Raw genomic sequence first — 17,554 nt, 5'->3', positions numbered from 1 at the left:
TTTAAGATACCTTCACACTTAAAGTCAAATGGTTATAAGAAAAATTGAGAAAGTGTTTTAACATCTGACATGGTTATCTCAAATATAAATAAAATGATACTAAGACACCTATAGATAAGTGGACATGATCGGTAATCTAAAAAAGAACTAATAAGATTTGAAAACCTACCCAAACTAAGGGCATAATTAATTAGGCATTATAAGGAGATTATTAGAGATTCAGACAAAATTCATAAGCAAAGTTGTTTATTTAAAATCAGAAAATATAAAGATGCTGAGTCCCAAAAATATGTGATAAAATTAATATGACCTCTTTCCAAGTATAACACATTGCCTTTCTCTAACAGAAATAAACTGTCATTCTTACTACAGTCTTAAAATTCTTTTTTTAATGAATGAGTGTAACTTTTTATTAAGATAGAATTATTTTTATTAAATAAATATATGAAAATGGTTAAGTAAAATCAAATGGCTCCAAAAGTCATACAATGAAAACAGCAGTGCTGCCACTTGTTCTTTCCAGAGGAAAGCGCTTTTCATTCTCTTAGTTTTTCCTTCTGGTAGTTACCTCCATGGGTTTTAAAAAATTACTATTTTTTTAGTTTTTCAAGTGAATGCATATATTAATACATGTAATCTTTAAAAGCCTCTTTAGTTTATAATGCATCCTAACAGTCCCCTGCCCCATCCCTGCTAATTCTCCGGAGCAATGACTTCTAACTCTTCTAGCAATGTTCCATTTTTTTCTCACGTAACTACTTAGTCATTTCTTGATTATGTTATACATTATATAGTGATTTCTTGATACGACAGATGAGGATTTAGCTCTTACACCATCACTATCTTCACTTTTCCTCCCATATTGTCCCAAAGTAGTTACCAGATTTAGGGGCTAAGCAGTCACCACATCATTATGACTATGTACATATTGCCCATTGTTGAGGAAAACAGCATATGATGCTCTTACTTCCTATCCTGTACTTCTTCCTGCCCTAGAATTAATGATTGCCTAACCAACCCTTCCCCCTTGTTTATTTTTTACTTTTGCTTTATCTTCAAAGCACTTCTTTCCAAATGCCCCAAATCTGCCAATAACCTATTATTTTTAAGAGAAGGGATCTCACTATGGTGGCCAGGCTGCTCTGAACTCTTGGGCTCAAGCCATCCTTTCGCTTAGCCTCCTGAGTAGCTGGGACTACAGGCATGGGCCATCCCACCCAGCTAACCTATTAGTATTTTTACTGTTTCTTTTTAAAGCTAGCTCCATAGCTGGAATATTGCCTGTGTTGGATACTATTTGCTGGATCCACGTCATTCTCTGGTTTGTGTACTCCTCCATTTTGCTGGAGTATTTTCTGCGATAGCTTCCCAAGAAAGGGTACATGTAACCCCTGAGTCTTTGCTTGTCTAAAAGTGTATTATTTTACCTTCACCCTTGATTATTTGACTGAATATAGATTTATCAGTTGAAAATAACTTTACAGAATTCTGAAGGCATGGTTCCATTGTTTTTAGATTCTTTTTTGAGACAGGGTCTCTTTTGTCACCCAGGCTGGAGTGCAGTGGCACAATCACGACTCACTGCAGCCTTGAACTCACGGGCTCTATTGATCCCTCCATCTCAGCCCCCCGAGTAGACAGGACTACAGGTGTGTGCCACAATGCCCAGCCAATTTTTGTATCTTTTGTAGAGATGGGGTTCCACCATGTTGCCCAAGCTGGTCTCAAGTGATCCACCCACCTTAGCTCCCCAAAGTGCTGGGACCACAGGCATGAGTCACTATGCCTGGCCAGTTTTTCTTTTAATTCTCTACTTCTTTCATTTCTCAAAGGCATCTCAAACTCAGTGGACCCAAAACCAAAGTCAAACTCCATCAGAATATCCTGCTACTTGCAACTTTAAAATATATCTTAAATCACAATTTCTTACTACATGCAATCCTTTGGTTCCAACTATCATCATCCCTCACTTGAACTTCTAATTGGTTTTCCTGCTTCTGTAGTTTTTTAAATTATAAAATATTTCAAATAAACCATGTGTGGCTTTATATTTTTTACTAAAAGAATGAAGATCTGCCAAGTGCAGTGGCTGATGCCTGTAATCCCAGTACCCCTGAAGGCCGAGGCAGGAGGATCACCTGAGGTCGAGAGTTCGAGACCAGCCTGACCAACATGGAATGTCCCCGCCAAAAATACAAAATTAGCCTGGCGTGGTGGCATGCGCCTGTAGTCCCAGTCACCCAGGAGCCTGAGGCAGGAGAATCGCTTGAACCTGGGAAGGCGGAAGTTGCCGTGAGCCAAGGTTGTTCCATTGCACTCCGCCTGGGCAACAAGAGTGAAATTCTGTCTTAAAAAGAAAAAAAGTATGAAGAGTTTACATACTTAAACATGGAATTGCTTTAAGTGTTTGGCATTCACTGTTCCCGTACATTCCAGCAGCTTCTTTCAGCAAACACCTGGAACTTGCTATTGAGTAGCTGGAGTACGTTCTGCCCACACACAGGACAGGGAGCTGACAACCAAGGAGTGGGGGATTAAATACTCTAGCTTTCTCCCCTCCGTTTCCCTGTATCTCAGCAGTATGGAGCTCGTTACCAATGAGAACCTCCTCACTGACTTTGAACTGGTTTTTACCTTCTCAGTTTCATTTCTCCATACTTCGATTGATGACTTCTGGTATGACCTAGCAAATAAACTGCTTTCACTTAAATTTCAGTCTTGGAATCTGCTTTGGGTTCCCCAATCTAAGACAGAAATATATTCATTTTCCCATCACTGGACTTCCAGGTTGTTCTCAGTTTTTCACTGTTAAAAACAAGGCTGCAACATTTGTCTACAAACCTCTGGATATACACGTACGAAGCTTTCAGTATTTCCCACTAGTGAAACTGCTCAGTTGAAGGGTATGTGCATCTTCATCTTTAATAAATACTACCAACATTACAAAAGCCCGACAATGTCAAGGACTGGCAAGAGTGCCACACGTGATGGGTGTGGAATGGCAGCTCACAGTAGCAGGTGCTGGTGACTCGGGGTCTTGGAGAGACTTAGTTATAGCAAGAATGTTTCATAAATGGTATCTGATATAGCCACGATTAGTGAGGAATAAAAACACGTTGCTTAGAAATAATTATCCATAGATCTGAAGTCAACAAAAGTCTCTTTTTCTAATGTAAAAATGCATACTTTTCTCAGAGGGAGGGGGAACAACTTAAACCAGAAAACACCTTCATATTAATCATTCTTCTCATATACTTCAAATTTGTACTTAATGCCTTTCTCCTCCTGGACATCGGAGAGAACACCTGGGTATTCTGGCAGAAGTTTATATTTCTCCAAGTCAATTTCTGAAAAAAACATGTCACTTTCAAAGTCCTGCATGATCCTTGTCACAAATAGTTTAAGATGGCCTGAGCGATTCATGGCTTCCTTATAAACAGAACTGCCACCAACTATCCAAATCATGTCTACTTTATTTGCTAATTCTGGTTGTTCAGTAAGTTTTAAGGCATCATCCAAACTTCTGGCAAGAAAATGAGCTCCTTGTGGAGGTTCCTTGAGTTCTCTGCTGAGAACTAAATTAATTCTATCCTTTAAAGGTCGATTCTTCTCAGGGATGGAGAACCAGGTCTTCCTACCCATAATCACCAGATTCTGTTTACCTTCTACTGAAGAAGTTGTGGTCATTCTCTGGAAATACCTGAATTCATTCCTGAGCGGCGGCCAGGGCAGGTCCCCGTTCTTGCCGATGTCCATGTTTTGGGACACAGCGACGATGCAGTTTAGCAAACGAACCATGACAGCAGCGGTTAGCACCTCCGAGCTTGCTGGCTACACCAGGAAGCCAGGCCAAGAATGCCGCGAAATTCCCTTCTTCAAATTCTTTTACGTGTCTACATTGCAAATACAATACCACTGTATTAATTAATTGCAACATTCTGGAATAAGCATAGAAAAATAAATTATATAAAATATATAAATATATAAAATATATTTATAAAATATAAATTTATAAAATTATAAAAAAAATACAGAGGCTGAAAGGTTAGACCGACTTTTCCATAAACATTAAACAGAGGGCATCCAAGAGATGACATCATTTCATTCCTGAATATCATATTGTCTTTTGTACCAAATCTAAATTCTAATAAGATGCATTTTTCAGTTGACTTGGAAACTTGTTTAAATAAATAAATAAGCTTCAAATCGAATTGGGGGAAAGACTTGTTTTTACATGAATATAAGACTCGTACCTATAGCATGTACGTATATTGATATGAGCATCAAGGAACAACTCAAAATGATTATTAAATATCAGGGACCATATCAAACCGATTTTTTCTAATTGCTGATTGCTGCTACAAATGATAGTTACTGAAGCATGACACCAAAAGAGCAAATAAACTTCTATTCGTGTCAAAATAGGTGTAATAAACATCTTCCTTGGAGAACCATTAAACATTGCTCCTTGTAAAGGTGAAGTGGGGAGGCTACAGTGGAGGGTCCTTTTGGTCTTCACGCATTTGGTATCAACGCGACAAAAATCACAATGATCACAATAGTGAAAATAATAGCAGCAGCTAACATTTGGGCATTTACTGTTTCCTAATCACTGTCGTAACCGCTTTACATGCCTACTTCAGTTTAATCATTTAACACTCGATTAAAAGAAGGAGAGATTATCCCCATGGGCCAGGTCTGGGGAAAAGCATGACTTAATTTCTTTTTCATTATATTCCACCCTTTTATCCTTGGGTACTGAATGTCTAGGCTAACAGGGGTCATTAGATTTGGTAGATTAAGTCAGTAACTAGCTTCGCTTTGAGAATATTTTAAAGCAGTCATCATACAACATAACCCCAAAACTCATTCTTTTATTGAGCCCCATGCATATACAGACTGTTCAGCACAATATGCGACTATCTTTTTATTTATTTGTTTTTGAGACAAAGCCTCGCTCTGTCGCCCACGCTGCAGCGCAGTGGCGCGATCACGGGTCACTGCAACCTCAGACTTCTGCCCAAGCGATCCTCCCACCTCAGCATCCGCAGAAGGTGGGGCCACACAGGCGTGCAGATATGTGACTTTCTAAGGTCCGGCCGCCCAAAGCTACGCCAACCAATCCAAGTAGCGAAAGTCGTTTTGGCCCCGGCCCGCTACCTCCGCATCCTGGGAAGTATCAGCCTTTACCAGCTACCGGAAGTTACTGCGCGCGAACTCTCCCGCGGGAGCTAAGCCTTTTCGACGAGAATTCTACAGCGCGAGCAAATCAGTATCTCGCGAGAAATTGAAGAGGAAACGTGAGAATGAAAGTGGATGCCCGTGAATCCCGGAAGTCAGACTGTTCTTTCAGTTCCCTGGAGGCTTTTTGATGCTGATTCGCGTACACCTGTTGTTTGAAAGCTCTCAGCGGGACAATGCTGACCCGGGTGAGACCTGGGACGCGGCTGGGTACCTCTATCTGAATGAGACGCTTCTGGACGCGGCCGAGGTGGCGAGGGAGGGTGCTGGGATGGGGGAACATCACCTTTGTTCTTCCCCTCGCGAGTTCAGCGTTTCTTTGGCTTTACTGTCAAACCCTGAAATAATGCTGAGTGCAGTAATGCTGAGTCCCTTCCGTCCAGCTCGCAGACTTGTAGTACCCACTCCCTCTAGCTCTTGGAGGGCTGAGATTTGTTTTCTGTGTCATAGCGGTATCCCGGGAGCTTAGAACAGTGTCTGTTACATAGTAGGCATTGAATACACTTTTCTTGGATGAATAAAGGAAACAATTGCAAGGAAGTTCACGATGAAATTGGAGTGACTTTTCCCCCTAAATTAACTTTTCACTTGAAAATAACGAAGAGTTGCAAAGATAGTACAGAGTTCTCAAATACCTTTCACCAATTTTTCTTGATGTCAGCATCCACGATGACTTTTTAGTTTTGTTTAGATATAAGTTCTTGCTCTGTCACCCAAGCTGGAATGCAGCTGCTCCATCATAGCTCACTGTAACCTTGAACTCCTGGGTTCAAGCGATCCTCCAGCCTCAGCCTCCCTAGTAGCTAGGACTACAGGAGCAGGCCACCACGCCTGGCTAATTTTTTTTTTTTTTTTTTTTTTTTTTTTACTTTTTGTAGAGACACGTCCTGGATATGTTTCCCAGTCTGGTCTTGAACTGGGAAATGATCCTGTCTCCTCGTCCCTGCAAAGCACGAGCCAGCTGGAGTACAGTGGCGCGATCTCGGCTCACTGCAGCCTCCACCTCCTGAGTTCAAGCGATTCTCCCACCTCAGCCCCCTGAGTAGGTGGGGTTACAGGCGCCCACCACCACTCCCGGCTAATTTTTGTATTTTTAGTAGAGACGGGTTTCCCATGTTGGCCAACCTAGTCTTGAACTCCAGACCTCATGTGATCCTCCCGCCTGTGTCTCCCACAGTGCTGGGATTACAGGTGTGAGCCACCCGCCTAGCCCCTACAGTGACTTTTTAAAATTAATTTTATTCCTTTTGACAGTTTCTTCAGCCCCAGTAGATTCTGTTTTAACTTTTGCTTCACGTTTGGAAAATAATTATTTGAAAAAACCTTGCTTTTTCATAATTAGGTAATGTAGTACAGTTTTGGTACATGTAAGGTATTGCTTCCTTTTCAAGAACTAGTAATTATCAAAAAAAAAGTGTTCTTGTCTTGTAAAAAAGACCTTGCTAATGTTGACGTTCAGTAAATTTGTAATATCACTGTGTGTCAGCAACTTTTTCTTATCATCGTAGCTGAAAGCAAAATCAGAGGGGAAGCTTGCAAAACAGATTTGCAAAGTTGTGTTGGATCATTTTGAAAAACAGTATTCCAAAGAACTCGGAGATGCCTGGAATACAGTAAGGTTAGTATAATTCATCTCGATGCTTTATGATGGAACAGACAAAGTACAATATGTAGTCTTCCTTTTTGTGGGAGGGATGCAATGAGGATAAAAAGCAAAGGAATCTAAATCTGGTTGCCCTTTCCTACTGAAGCTATAGAAAGGAACAACTAAGAAGAAATAGAATGAATCATATGTTGGAAAGGGAAAGAAAACTTTGTAGGCATGGTAAGCACAAATTGTTACGCCTTTGCTTTGAGCAATTGCTTTTATCCTTGAAATAGGAATGCCTACTAGTTTGACAAAATTAATTATACTGTAAAAGAAAAAACCATAAAATTTGGAATATTTGACTGGTTTCTGAAATTTAGAAGATAATACCACAAATCTTTAAAGCCAGCACTGCTTTATCTCAGCCAAAGGTAACACTTTGTTTGGTAATCATATTTCTTTCCTATGTTGATGGCTGGGTATATTTTGAACACGTGCATATACACACAAAATTATTTAAATATACTATAAAAATAAATAAGGAATGTTTAATGCATGGAAGTGGGAGAAATGTGATTTGTTGTGTTTGGTAAGCTGCTGTTAATGTATAATGTATGGGTTACTGTATGGGTTCTTGACATTGAATGCCTGGTACACTATATAACCCTCTGGCATACAGAGCAAGACAGTCTGCATGTCCAGTTTACATGCCATCTAGTTAGTGTTAATGGGAGAAGTGAGGAGATGAGTGTGGTTACAACTATATAAACTAATTTGTAAATACTGTGATCCAAGTATCTAACAAAGCCTGAGGGTGCCAGCAAAGGCCTGAAGGGAAGCTGGGTCTTGGTGACTTAGTTACTTTCACAAAAAGAACTAGACCTCCTAGGTTGAGGGAAGAAGGTGCACTGTTCATGAAGTTAGGGCAAAAGACCACTACATGTTGCATGAGGAAAAAAAGTTGCATGGCTACAGATATTATCTGGAACTTGATTCAGACTAATTTTTCAGATGGTTGGCTTGTCCGTTTTTTTCTTGGATCAACTCTTAAGCATTTCTCCTTTACAAAGGGCAGTTCTAAGCATTTTCTAAAACAAATTAAGTTTTGACTAATAAAGATCACAAAGTCTGAGGTGATTTTGAGATAATTTTAGGACAATTAAGCTGTTATAGAAATTGGTAAATGCTGTAATATGCAAACCGTTTATATTCGTGGGGTTTATTTCAAAAGTAGATTTTCAAATGGGTATTTTCTGTCACAGAGATGAAAAACTGAATAATAAAGTATGTAATAAATTTATGAGGTTTTCAGTATACAAAGGTACTCAAATATAGTATCCAAATAACCAAACACTTATTGCATGTTTACTATATGCCATACAATACTGACTTACATGATCCTCAGAACAAACCCATTAAGAGTTTAAGTAACTTGCCCAAGTTCACTCAGCTAATAAGTGGCAGAGCTGAGGCTTGTGCCTGGGTCGTCTGACTCAATAACTCCCACAGCTCATCCTTGTTCTATACTGTTTCATATCTGGGATGTGATTTAAAACAAACAAAAGATTTCAAGAGGCATTTTTTTTCTGTAGACTTTGTAGCAGTCTGGCTACTCATATCCTATAATGACTTATTTTTCTACTTAGTGTACTCAGAAAGTCATATACTATTATTTGACCCTGAGCAAAATGAGCAATGAACCTCAAATCCATTTAATTAGCTGTGCCTTCTTCTTCATTTACCCTATTGTTGAGTTTTCGTGGTAATTTAAGTTTTGCATAAACACACACTAAATTTGCCATAGGCAAAATAAAGGCTTCTCAGCTTAGGAAGTAGTCTGAGCATGGAAGATGGTATGGGGAAATAAGAACAGAATGAAATATTTTGTTTTTTAACTGCTTGTTTGCAAGACATAATGTACTTGTAGAGTCTACTTCCAGGGAAAGTCAAGTGCTCTTTTTTTGGCCTATTTAGAAAGTAATTTATTCAATATTTTTAGTTGCCTGTAGTAGTGAGGAAGATTTAGTATTTAGTTTTGCTCTTTTTTAATAACCTTTCTTGTCTAGTCATCCTCTGAGCAGCCCTTTAAAATTGGAGTTTACCCTGGTTCAACTTTTGCTCTATTTGTTGCCTCCATGTTCTCCTCAGGTAAGCCCATTCATCGCATGACTTTTATCAGTATGCGGTCATCTCAAGCTGTGAGGTTCTTCCCAAGATTTAGTCCCATACTTCTTTTTTTTAGCAACTTCAGTTACTTGGCAAACTCAAAAGTGTATTACTATTTTTCCCTTTCAAACCTATGTTGCCTTTGCTACCTGCATATTTTATCTCAGTTAAGTGTATCACCATCAGTCTAGTTGCCTCGTTTCTTCTCTATACCTTAACTACCTTTGTAGTAAAAAATGAACCTTATATAAAAATAAGTCTAGCAACTGCCCTCAGCTCCTGGGAGGCGATCTCTAAGCCCGTGGAATGTCCTTCCTGATAAGTGTCTCTTTTTTTACCTGGGTGTTGAGGTCACACTTGATAATCTAATGATGTGATTTAGGTTGAGGCATGGGGACCACAGGTGTCAACTCAACATCCAGAAGGGCTTGTGACTAAAAGCTGTATGGACAGTCAATCATATGTACGTGACCAAGCCCCAATAAAAAGTGGATACCAAGGCTTTAGTGAGTCTCCCTGGTTGGCAGTACTCTTGTGCATACTGTCATACATTACTGCCAGCAGGAGTTGGCCTTGTTGATGATTCCCTTGGAGAGGACATCTGGAAGCTTCATGCTTTGAATTGTTGTGAATTCTGCACTATGAGTCTCTTCCTGTGATTGTTTTTAATCTGTACGCTTTCGTTATAATAAACTGTGACTATAACTGTGATTATAACAGCTTTCAGTGAGTTCGGTTGTGTCCCAGTGAATAATCAAACCTGAGAGTCATTCTTGGAATCCCTGAACTTGTAGTTGGTGTCAGAAGTGAGAGTTGTCTTTGAGACTCGACTACCCTGCCCCCTTTTAATTTGGATCTTTTTAAAAAAATTCTCTACTGCTGCCATTCACTTAAACCTTCCCAATCTCTTATCTGGCATATTGCAACAGCCACGTTTAGTACTTACCTGTTTGCTTATTTTAGCAACCATTTTTATGGCACTATATACCAGTCAATGTTGTAATCACCTTATGAATAATAACAATCTTATGTACAACCCTCTGAAATAGTTATTATTTCCATTTATAGATAGGAAAGCTGAGGCACACAGAGGTTAAGTAACTTGCCCAAGTATACACATCTCACACTTTGAAGAGCCTTGAGAGTTTGTTTTACCCACTCTGTCATGCTGTTTCTCAGTGCTACCAAATTCCATTGTGTCACACCTTGAGTACAAACCTTTGCTCCCCGGAAGTCTGCAGTATTGTTTGGACTAAAGATCTTATCTTTCTGGGCAGGCTCCTTCATGCCTTTGGGACTGGCTATGCTGTTCTTCTGCTAGGAATGCCTTTTTCCCTTCTCCCTCTGTACAATAGTGTGGGTTCAAATCCCACCTCTGCATCTTGTAGCATATGACCTAGGTGAGTTAATATCTCTGTGCTCCATTGTTCTCGTCTGTAAAATGGGGAAAAAATAGTATCTATTTCATATAATCATTTGGGAAGATAAAATGAATTTGTGTATATACAATGTGAATGGAATGTTGTTTGACATATAGTAAGGACTTCATATGCATTAGCATTATTTTTGTTACTATGATTAACCACTTCTTCAAGCCTTCTGTATGTCCCTTGGCAAAATTAGTTTTGCCTTTCGTGTATCCATTGCATTTTGTTGATAGAGCTATTGTGATTCTTTCAAGGTTTTCTTGTCATAATTTACTAACTTGCTTATCTTTTTCCTGACAAGGGAGGGTTTTGAAGAACCAATACCTTGAGACTTGGGCAAGTCTTCTGCTTATTCCCAGTTTTGTCAGTGTTTGTGTACTAGGCATTGTGCTAAGCACTGAGAATACAAAAATGGACTGTATATATCCTGCCCTCAAATACATGTATGATTAATTGGATAATTAATGGATAGTTAATAAATGTATGACTAATATAAGCGTTAATTAGAAATCTTTATTAACTGTGGAAATTTTACATGTACTTTATAGAAAGCAAAACAAACAGAACGTATAAGTCTGAACTGTCTGCAACATCTTTTTTTTTGGACACTCTCCTCACTGACCCAGAGTTCACATACAGAGAGGAAAAAAATACACACACACACACACACACACAACCGGATAATATTACCATAATCTGTGAAGGATGTAGACCGAGGTGGTTAAGAAAGAGAGAAATGAACCAGTATCTAGATTTCTATATTGTCCTATATGTTGGCTTTACACACATTTTCAGCCTTAATCTGTGCAAATCTCTGTGAAGAAGTAACTTGTAGATGCTTTAAAGTCAGAGGTTAGAACAATTGATAGGTATCTTGTAGTTGTGGCAAATTCAGTCCTGTGACTTAAAAGTCCACGCCTTTTCCTGTACCATCTGTGCTGCTGTGAAGGGTCCGGAGTCGCATCCTTCCAAATGTATGCTCAGATCCCGTAGTATGAAGGACTCTTATGTTCAGGATTTTTAGCCTTTTGATGTTCCACCAGAAACGCAAAGGATTTCCTGTCTGAGGTACAGTGAATAACAAATCTGGACATAAATTGCCCTTCTGTGAAATACAAGGAAGAGCCATTGCCAAAATAGAATAGGAAGCCATCAGCTCTTCATTAGCATCTCTGAAGAGTAAAAATAAAATGACTCAAAAACATACTTTGGTGCATTTCCATAAATTGATTTATTTTTCATTTCCAACTTTTAAAATAGTTGAATGAGCACCCTCTAGTGGATAATAATAGCACTAAATCAAGGAATTTCTCTTTTAGCTATGGAAATTTAAGTAGGTTCTGTAATCTACAGGGTTATATTAATTGTGTTTAACAATTTCTAGATTAAATGATATTTTTCATCTTTGTCACTAGGAAGGAAGGTAGGGTGAAGAGTAGAATAGTAGGAAAAAAGAATAAAGTCACAGAAAAGTTGAATGAAAATTATACTATCAAATAATAAACATTATCCAAATGATACATTATACAGTTTTGCAAAATTTTAACGTAACTAGCTTTTTTTTAATGCTTTAACTTTGTTAAAATAGTAAGTAGTTCAGAGAGCCTTGAATCAGAACTCTAATTTTATTAATTTACTCCGGGATTTAGGCCCCAGGCACTTAGCCAAGGAGAAAAATAAGTCAAGGCTCCCATATAAACGAGTTAGGGAAATGGGTAAGCAGGCAGGGTGACACACAGTGTGATATATTAGTTTAGCTTCATTAACTGTTTCTCAAAATTCAGTTATTCTTGTGTACCATCTGTCTAGTTTTACTTAATATTTATTTTTTGGTCAGTTTTAATATTTTTCTTTTGTTTCGTAGGAATTTTTCTTTTGTTTCTTAGGAATTTATTTTTCTTTTGTTTCTTAGGAATTTAAGCTTATTTTATATCATTATCAGTAAATAGATGTGCCTAGCCTACAGTTGACAGACGGTGTATTTTTAGAGAATGAATGAATGTTGACAAGAAGATAATATACGATGGCTCACACCTGTAATTCCAGCACTTTGGGAGGCCAAGGCAGGAGAATTGCTTGAGGGCGGGAGGATTGCCTGAGGACAGGAATTCAAGACCAGCATGGGCAATATAGCAAGACCTCATCTCTAGAAAAAATAAGCAATTAGCTGGATGTGGTGGTGCGTGCCTGTAGGCCCAAATGTTTGGGAGACTGAGGTAGGAGGATCGCTTGATTCCAGGAGGTCGAGGCTTCAGTGAGCCATGATCGCACAGCTGTACTCCAGCCTGGGTGACAGAGTGAGACCTTGTCTCTAAAAAAAAGAAGACAAAACAGACGTAGCATGTTGGAGGGAGGAGCAACAATGAGTGAGAAATAGAAAGACTTTTCAAGGGGGCATGTAGGCTCAGGCAAGTGACCGCAGTCAGTTTTCAGATCCTCAACTTTCATGTATTCTCTTTTAGAAAATTACTCTGCCCCTCTGTACATAAGGGGGTACATATTCTCCTTTCCCAACCTGCCTTTCTCCAATTTCCCTTCACCCTTTTCACAAAAAAAAGGCACGCTTGCACCATTCTGGCTTCTCTGCTATGTCCCTCCAGGTATTCAAAACCTCCATGTGCCAGAAACTATTGGAGTGTCAGTGTGAGAAAGCAAATGACGAACAGATTCTCTGACAAGTCAGGTGGTTTCCAAGTTTTGCTTTCAACAAAAGTAAAGGAGCCTTGATTGAGATGTCAGCTATCAATTCATTTAAGACATTTTTGATGATAGGTTGCTAAGTGATTTGGGGATATAACTCCAAAAGAATTCAAAGTAAGAAACGTTGCTATAACAAAATATATTTAATTCTCATCCACTTATTTAACTGAAGGGTTTTCTCAGCTTTTATAAAAACACAAAATAGGCATAAAAATTATGTTGAATCCTGACTGATTTTATTATAGTAAGAAGTAATATTTGTTTATGGATATATGGAAACAAAAGCTCATTTCATTAAGTATCCATTTCTTACCAATTTTTACTTTTATAAGTTGTTTTGATCGGTTTTGTACTAATAATATTATTGATCCCTGAATCCAGAAGTTACCATTTTAACACTTAGAGATTTAAGACCACAGGAAAAACAAATTTAGTACATACACATGTGTATTTGTGGGGGCCAGAGAAGTATGATAGGGTGATAAAAAGATTTCAAGCATGAAAATACATTAAGATCAAGTTATATGAAGTAGAATGTAAATAAAAGAGGAAAATGAGCAGCATAAAATTTCCACCTGTTAAAGATGAGTCAGTCTATGAATTTTTAAATGGATGATGGGTATCAAAATCATTCTGATATTTAGGTTCCACTGGGCACATATTAAAGGCAGTGTAATTTGTATTTTAAAACGTCAATTTTTATAGTATGCTGGAAATTGCATCCTTTAAACATATGGTGAGATTTTAATGTCAACTTAAAATGTGTTTTTTTTTCAAAATGATATCAGTGATGCACTAGCAAATTTGCAGGTCATTTACCTTGTATGTCTCCAGTTCTGCTGGCTACTGAGGTACTTGCACTTCTCACCTGGAAGACCAGTAAATGGAGCCACTTCAGACTAACTGTGAATCTTGGGAGAAGGCCTGGAGTGTGGGGCCTGGCCGCTGTTTTCTAGAGTCATCTACCGTACATTCCCTCTACTGCCTGCTAAACTACTTGCCCATCCATCAAAGCTTTGGATTCGGAAGCCACTTTCCTTCCAGCCCCAGGTTAGCAACCCACCCAGTGTAGGCACAGGAGGGGTTGTGTGTGTGTGTGTGTGTGTGTGTGTGTGTGTGTGTGTTGTGGAGAGGAGAATGGAGGTCAGTGGCAGGTGTGTGCAAAGGGAGCTGTAAGAATCATATTAATACACAGCTTTGCTTTCTCAGGGCTAGGAAGCACCAGGCTGAGCAGCCTTAGCAGTCCCTTCAAGAGGTGGTCTGTTGCAGCTGCTTCTATAGGCAGGATGTGGCAAGCTGATTTCATTGTTAGACACAAGAGGGTTTCAGGGAGGTCAGGGCCACTTGCACTAAGTGGGGGTTGGGGTAAAATTCTCTTTCCTGCCCCCTTTTGTAGCTCTGTGCTGTAGTACCAGGGTCTCACACTTTGGGAATCACTTCTGTTAGACTTTAAAGTCAGTCTGATTTTGAATCAGATACTTCTGCCTACTAGCAATGTGACCTCAGGTAAGTTGCCAAAATCTCTAAAAGCCTCAGTTAACCTCTAAAATAGGAGTAAGAGCTGCCTCTCTCAAGGTTGTTGTGATGGTTCTATGATATAAACATGCAAAATGAACATTGTACACATCCAATCAGTAACATTTATTAATAATGATATCAGACTATGGTGGAGGATGTGAACCGGGTGGTAAGTGGAAAGGCTTCATTGGAAAGATAAAACTCCCTAAGTTGAGAACAGATAGGTGAGAGAGGAAAGGTTATTCAGGGAGGTTGGGGGGCGGGGCATGTGGAGATCAGTAATTTTAAAGAAACTTGTTACAGGAAATCTATATAGTTCAGTAGGGTTGGGTGTAGATCATGAAAGATAAAAAATTTCGTTTGTTCTATTTAGGCCTTATTTCATCTAGTCACTAAAGAATGAGATAGAATAATTTCTGAAGAGTTCTGCCTCAGTCTGCAATAAGTTCTTGTCTTTTTTTTTATTATTATACTCTTAAGTTCTGCGGTACATGTGCAGAATGCAGTTTTGTTACATAGGTATACCCATGCCATGGTGGTTTGCTGCACCCATCAACCCATCACCTACATTAGGTATTTCTCCAAATGCTATCCGTCCCCCAGCCTCTCACCCCCCGACAGGCCCCAGTGTGTGATGTTCCCCTCCCTGTGTCCATGTGTTCTCATTGTTCAACTCCCACTGATGAGTGAGAACACGCAGTGTTTGATTTTCTGTTCCTGTGATAGTTTGCTGAGAATGATGGTTTCCAGCTTCATCCATGTCCCTGCAAAGGACATGAACTCATCCTTTTATATGGCTGCATAGTATTTCATGGAGTATATGTGACACATTTTCTTAATCCAGTCTATTATTGATGGACATTTGGGTTGGTAACAAGTCTTTGCTATTGTGAATAGTGCTGCAATAAACATACATGTGCATGTGTCCTTATAGTAGAAGGATTTATAATCCTTTGGGTATATACCCAGTAATGGGATTGCTGGGTCAAATGGTATTTCTAGTTCTAGATCCTTGAGGAATCGCCACACTGTCTTCCACAATGGTTGAACTAGTTTACAGTCCCACCAACAGTGTAAAAGTGTTCCTGTTTCTCCACATCCTCTCCAGCATCTGTTGTTTCCTGACTTTTTAATGATCACGATTCTTTTTTTTTTTTTTTATTATACTACAGGTTTTAGGGTACATGTGCACAATGTGCAGGTTTGTTACATATGTATCCATGTGCCATGTTGTTTTGCTGCACCCGTTAACTCGTCATTTAGCATTAGGTATATCTCCTAATGCTGTCCCTCCCCCCTCCCCCCACCCCACAACAATCCCCGGAGTGTGATGTTCCCCTTCCTGTGTCCATGAGTTCTCATTGTTCAATTCCCACCTATGAGTGAGAACATGCGGTGTTTGGTTTTTTGTCCTTGCGATAGTTTACTGAGAATGATGTTTTCCAGTTTCATCCATGTCCCTACAAAGGACATGAACTCATCATTTTTTATGGCTGCATAGTATTCCATGGTGTATATGTGCCACATTTTCTTAATCCAGTCTATTGTTGTTGGACATGTGGGTTGGTTCCAACTCTTTGCTGTTGTGGATAGTGCCACAGTAAACATACGTGTGCATGTGTCTTTATAGCAGCATGATTTATAGTCCTTTGGGTATATACCCAGTAATGAGATGGCTGGGTCAAATGGTATTTCTAGTTCTAGATCGCTGAGGAATTGCCACACTGACTTCCACAATGGTTGAACTAGTTTACAGTCCCACCAACAGTGTAAAAGTGTTCCTATTTCTCCACATCCTCTCCAGCACCTGTTGTTTCCTGACTTTTTAATGATCGCCATTCCAACTGGTGTGAGATGGTATCTCACTGTGGTTTTGATTTGCATTTCTCTGATGGCCAGTGATGATGAGCATTTTTTCATGTGTTTTTTGGCTGCATAAATGTCTTCTTTTGAGAAGTGTTTGTTCATGTCTTTTGCCCACTTTTTGATGGGGTTGTTTGTTTTTTTCTTGTAAATTTGTTTAAGTTCTTTGTAGATTCTGGATATTATCCCTTTGTCAGTTGGATACATTGCAAAAACTTTCTCCTGTTTTGTAGGTTGCCTGTTCACTCTGATGATAATTTCTTTTGCTGTGCAGAAGCTCTTGAGTTTAATTAGATCCCATTTGTCAATTTTGGCTTTTGTTGCCATTGCTTTTGGTGTTTTAGACATGAAGTCTTTGCCCATGCCTATGTCCTGAATGGTATTGCCTAGGTTTTCTTCTAGGATTTTTATGGTTTTGGGTGTTATGTTTAAGTCTTTAATCCATCTTGAGTTGATTTTTGTATAAGGTGTAAAGAAGGGGTCCAGTTTCAGTTTTCTGCATATGGCTAGCCAGTTTTCCCAGCACCATTTATTAAACAAGGAATCTTTTCCCCATTGCTTGTTTGTGTCAGGTTTGTCAAAGATTAGATGATTGTGGATGTGTGGTGTTCTTTCTAAGGCCTCTTTTCTGTTCCCTTGGTGTATATATCTGTTTTGGTACCAGTACCATGCTGTTTTGGTTACTGTAGCCTTGTAGTATAGTTTGAAGTCAGGTAGCATGATGCCTCTAGCTTTGTTCTTTTTCGTTAGGATTTTCTTGGCTATGTGGGTTCTTTTTTGATTCCATATGAAGTTTAAAGTATTTTGTTTTTCCAATTCTGTGAAGAAAGTCAATGGTAGCTTGATGGGGATAGCATTGAACCTATAAGTTACTTTGGGCAGTATGGCCATTTTCACTATATTGATTCTTCTTATTCATGAGCATGGAAGTATTTTCCATTTGTTTGTGTCCTCTCTTATTTCCTCAAGCAGTGGTTTGTAGTTGTCCTTGAAGAGGTCCTTCACATCTCTTGTAAGTTGTATTCCCAGGTATTTTATTCTCTTAGTAGCA

At 39.0% G+C, this 17,554-nt stretch overlaps 3 protein-coding genes across 9 annotated transcripts in view; 2 read left to right on the top strand and 1 right to left on the bottom strand.

The window, feature by feature from the left end:
- ARL13B (ADP ribosylation factor like GTPase 13B) overlaps positions 1-2,162 on the top strand; it is a 77,114-nt gene extending 74,952 nt beyond the window's left edge. The window contains exon 13 of the transcript XR_009213158.1: positions 2,065-2,162. The gene's annotated coding sequence lies outside the window, so the exon portion shown is untranslated. The remainder of the gene's footprint in view (positions 1-2,064) is intronic.
- Positions 230-5,758, bottom strand: DHFR2 (dihydrofolate reductase 2). Of its 2 annotated transcripts, none has more exons than XM_032150373.2 (2): positions 5,038-5,208; positions 230-3,893 (listed from the first exon to the last, which is right to left on the bottom strand). In XM_032150373.2, the coding sequence occupies exon 2, from the start codon at positions 3,796-3,798 to the stop codon at positions 3,235-3,237; it is 564 nt and encodes a 187-aa protein (XP_032006264.1). In that variant the 5' UTR covers positions 3,799-3,893; positions 5,038-5,208; the 3' UTR covers positions 230-3,234. The 2 variants fall into 2 exon arrangements, with proteins under 2 accessions (XP_032006264.1, XP_058293621.1); XM_058437638.1 differs by lacking the exon at positions 5,038-5,208 and adding an exon at positions 5,528-5,758 and having other exon boundaries at positions 2,933-3,893.
- Positions 5,289-17,554, top strand: part of NSUN3 (NOP2/Sun RNA methyltransferase 3) — a 75,497-nt gene continuing 63,231 nt past the window's right edge. For 2 of the 6 annotated variants that reach the window (XM_032150367.2, XM_032150368.2), the window contains exons 1-2: positions 5,289-5,429; positions 6,750-6,859. In XM_032150367.2, the coding sequence (XP_032006258.1) occupies positions 5,418-5,429; positions 6,750-6,859 (122 nt within the window). In that variant the 5' untranslated portion in view covers positions 5,289-5,417. Of the gene's footprint in view, positions 5,430-6,749; positions 10,396-13,910; positions 14,173-17,554 lie in introns of those variants that run through there. The other 4 variants (XM_058437634.1, XM_058437637.1, XM_058437635.1 and 1 more) reach the window with 3 other exon arrangements.

This window comes from Hylobates moloch, unplaced genomic scaffold, assembly GCF_009828535.3.
Source record: "Hylobates moloch isolate HMO894 unplaced genomic scaffold, HMol_V3 SCAFFOLD_4, whole genome shotgun sequence".
NCBI classification, from domain to species: Eukaryota; Metazoa; Chordata; class Mammalia; order Primates; family Hylobatidae; genus Hylobates; species Hylobates moloch.
Note: the sequence above shows the minus strand (reverse complement) of the source record. Positions and strands in the feature narration are given on the sequence as shown.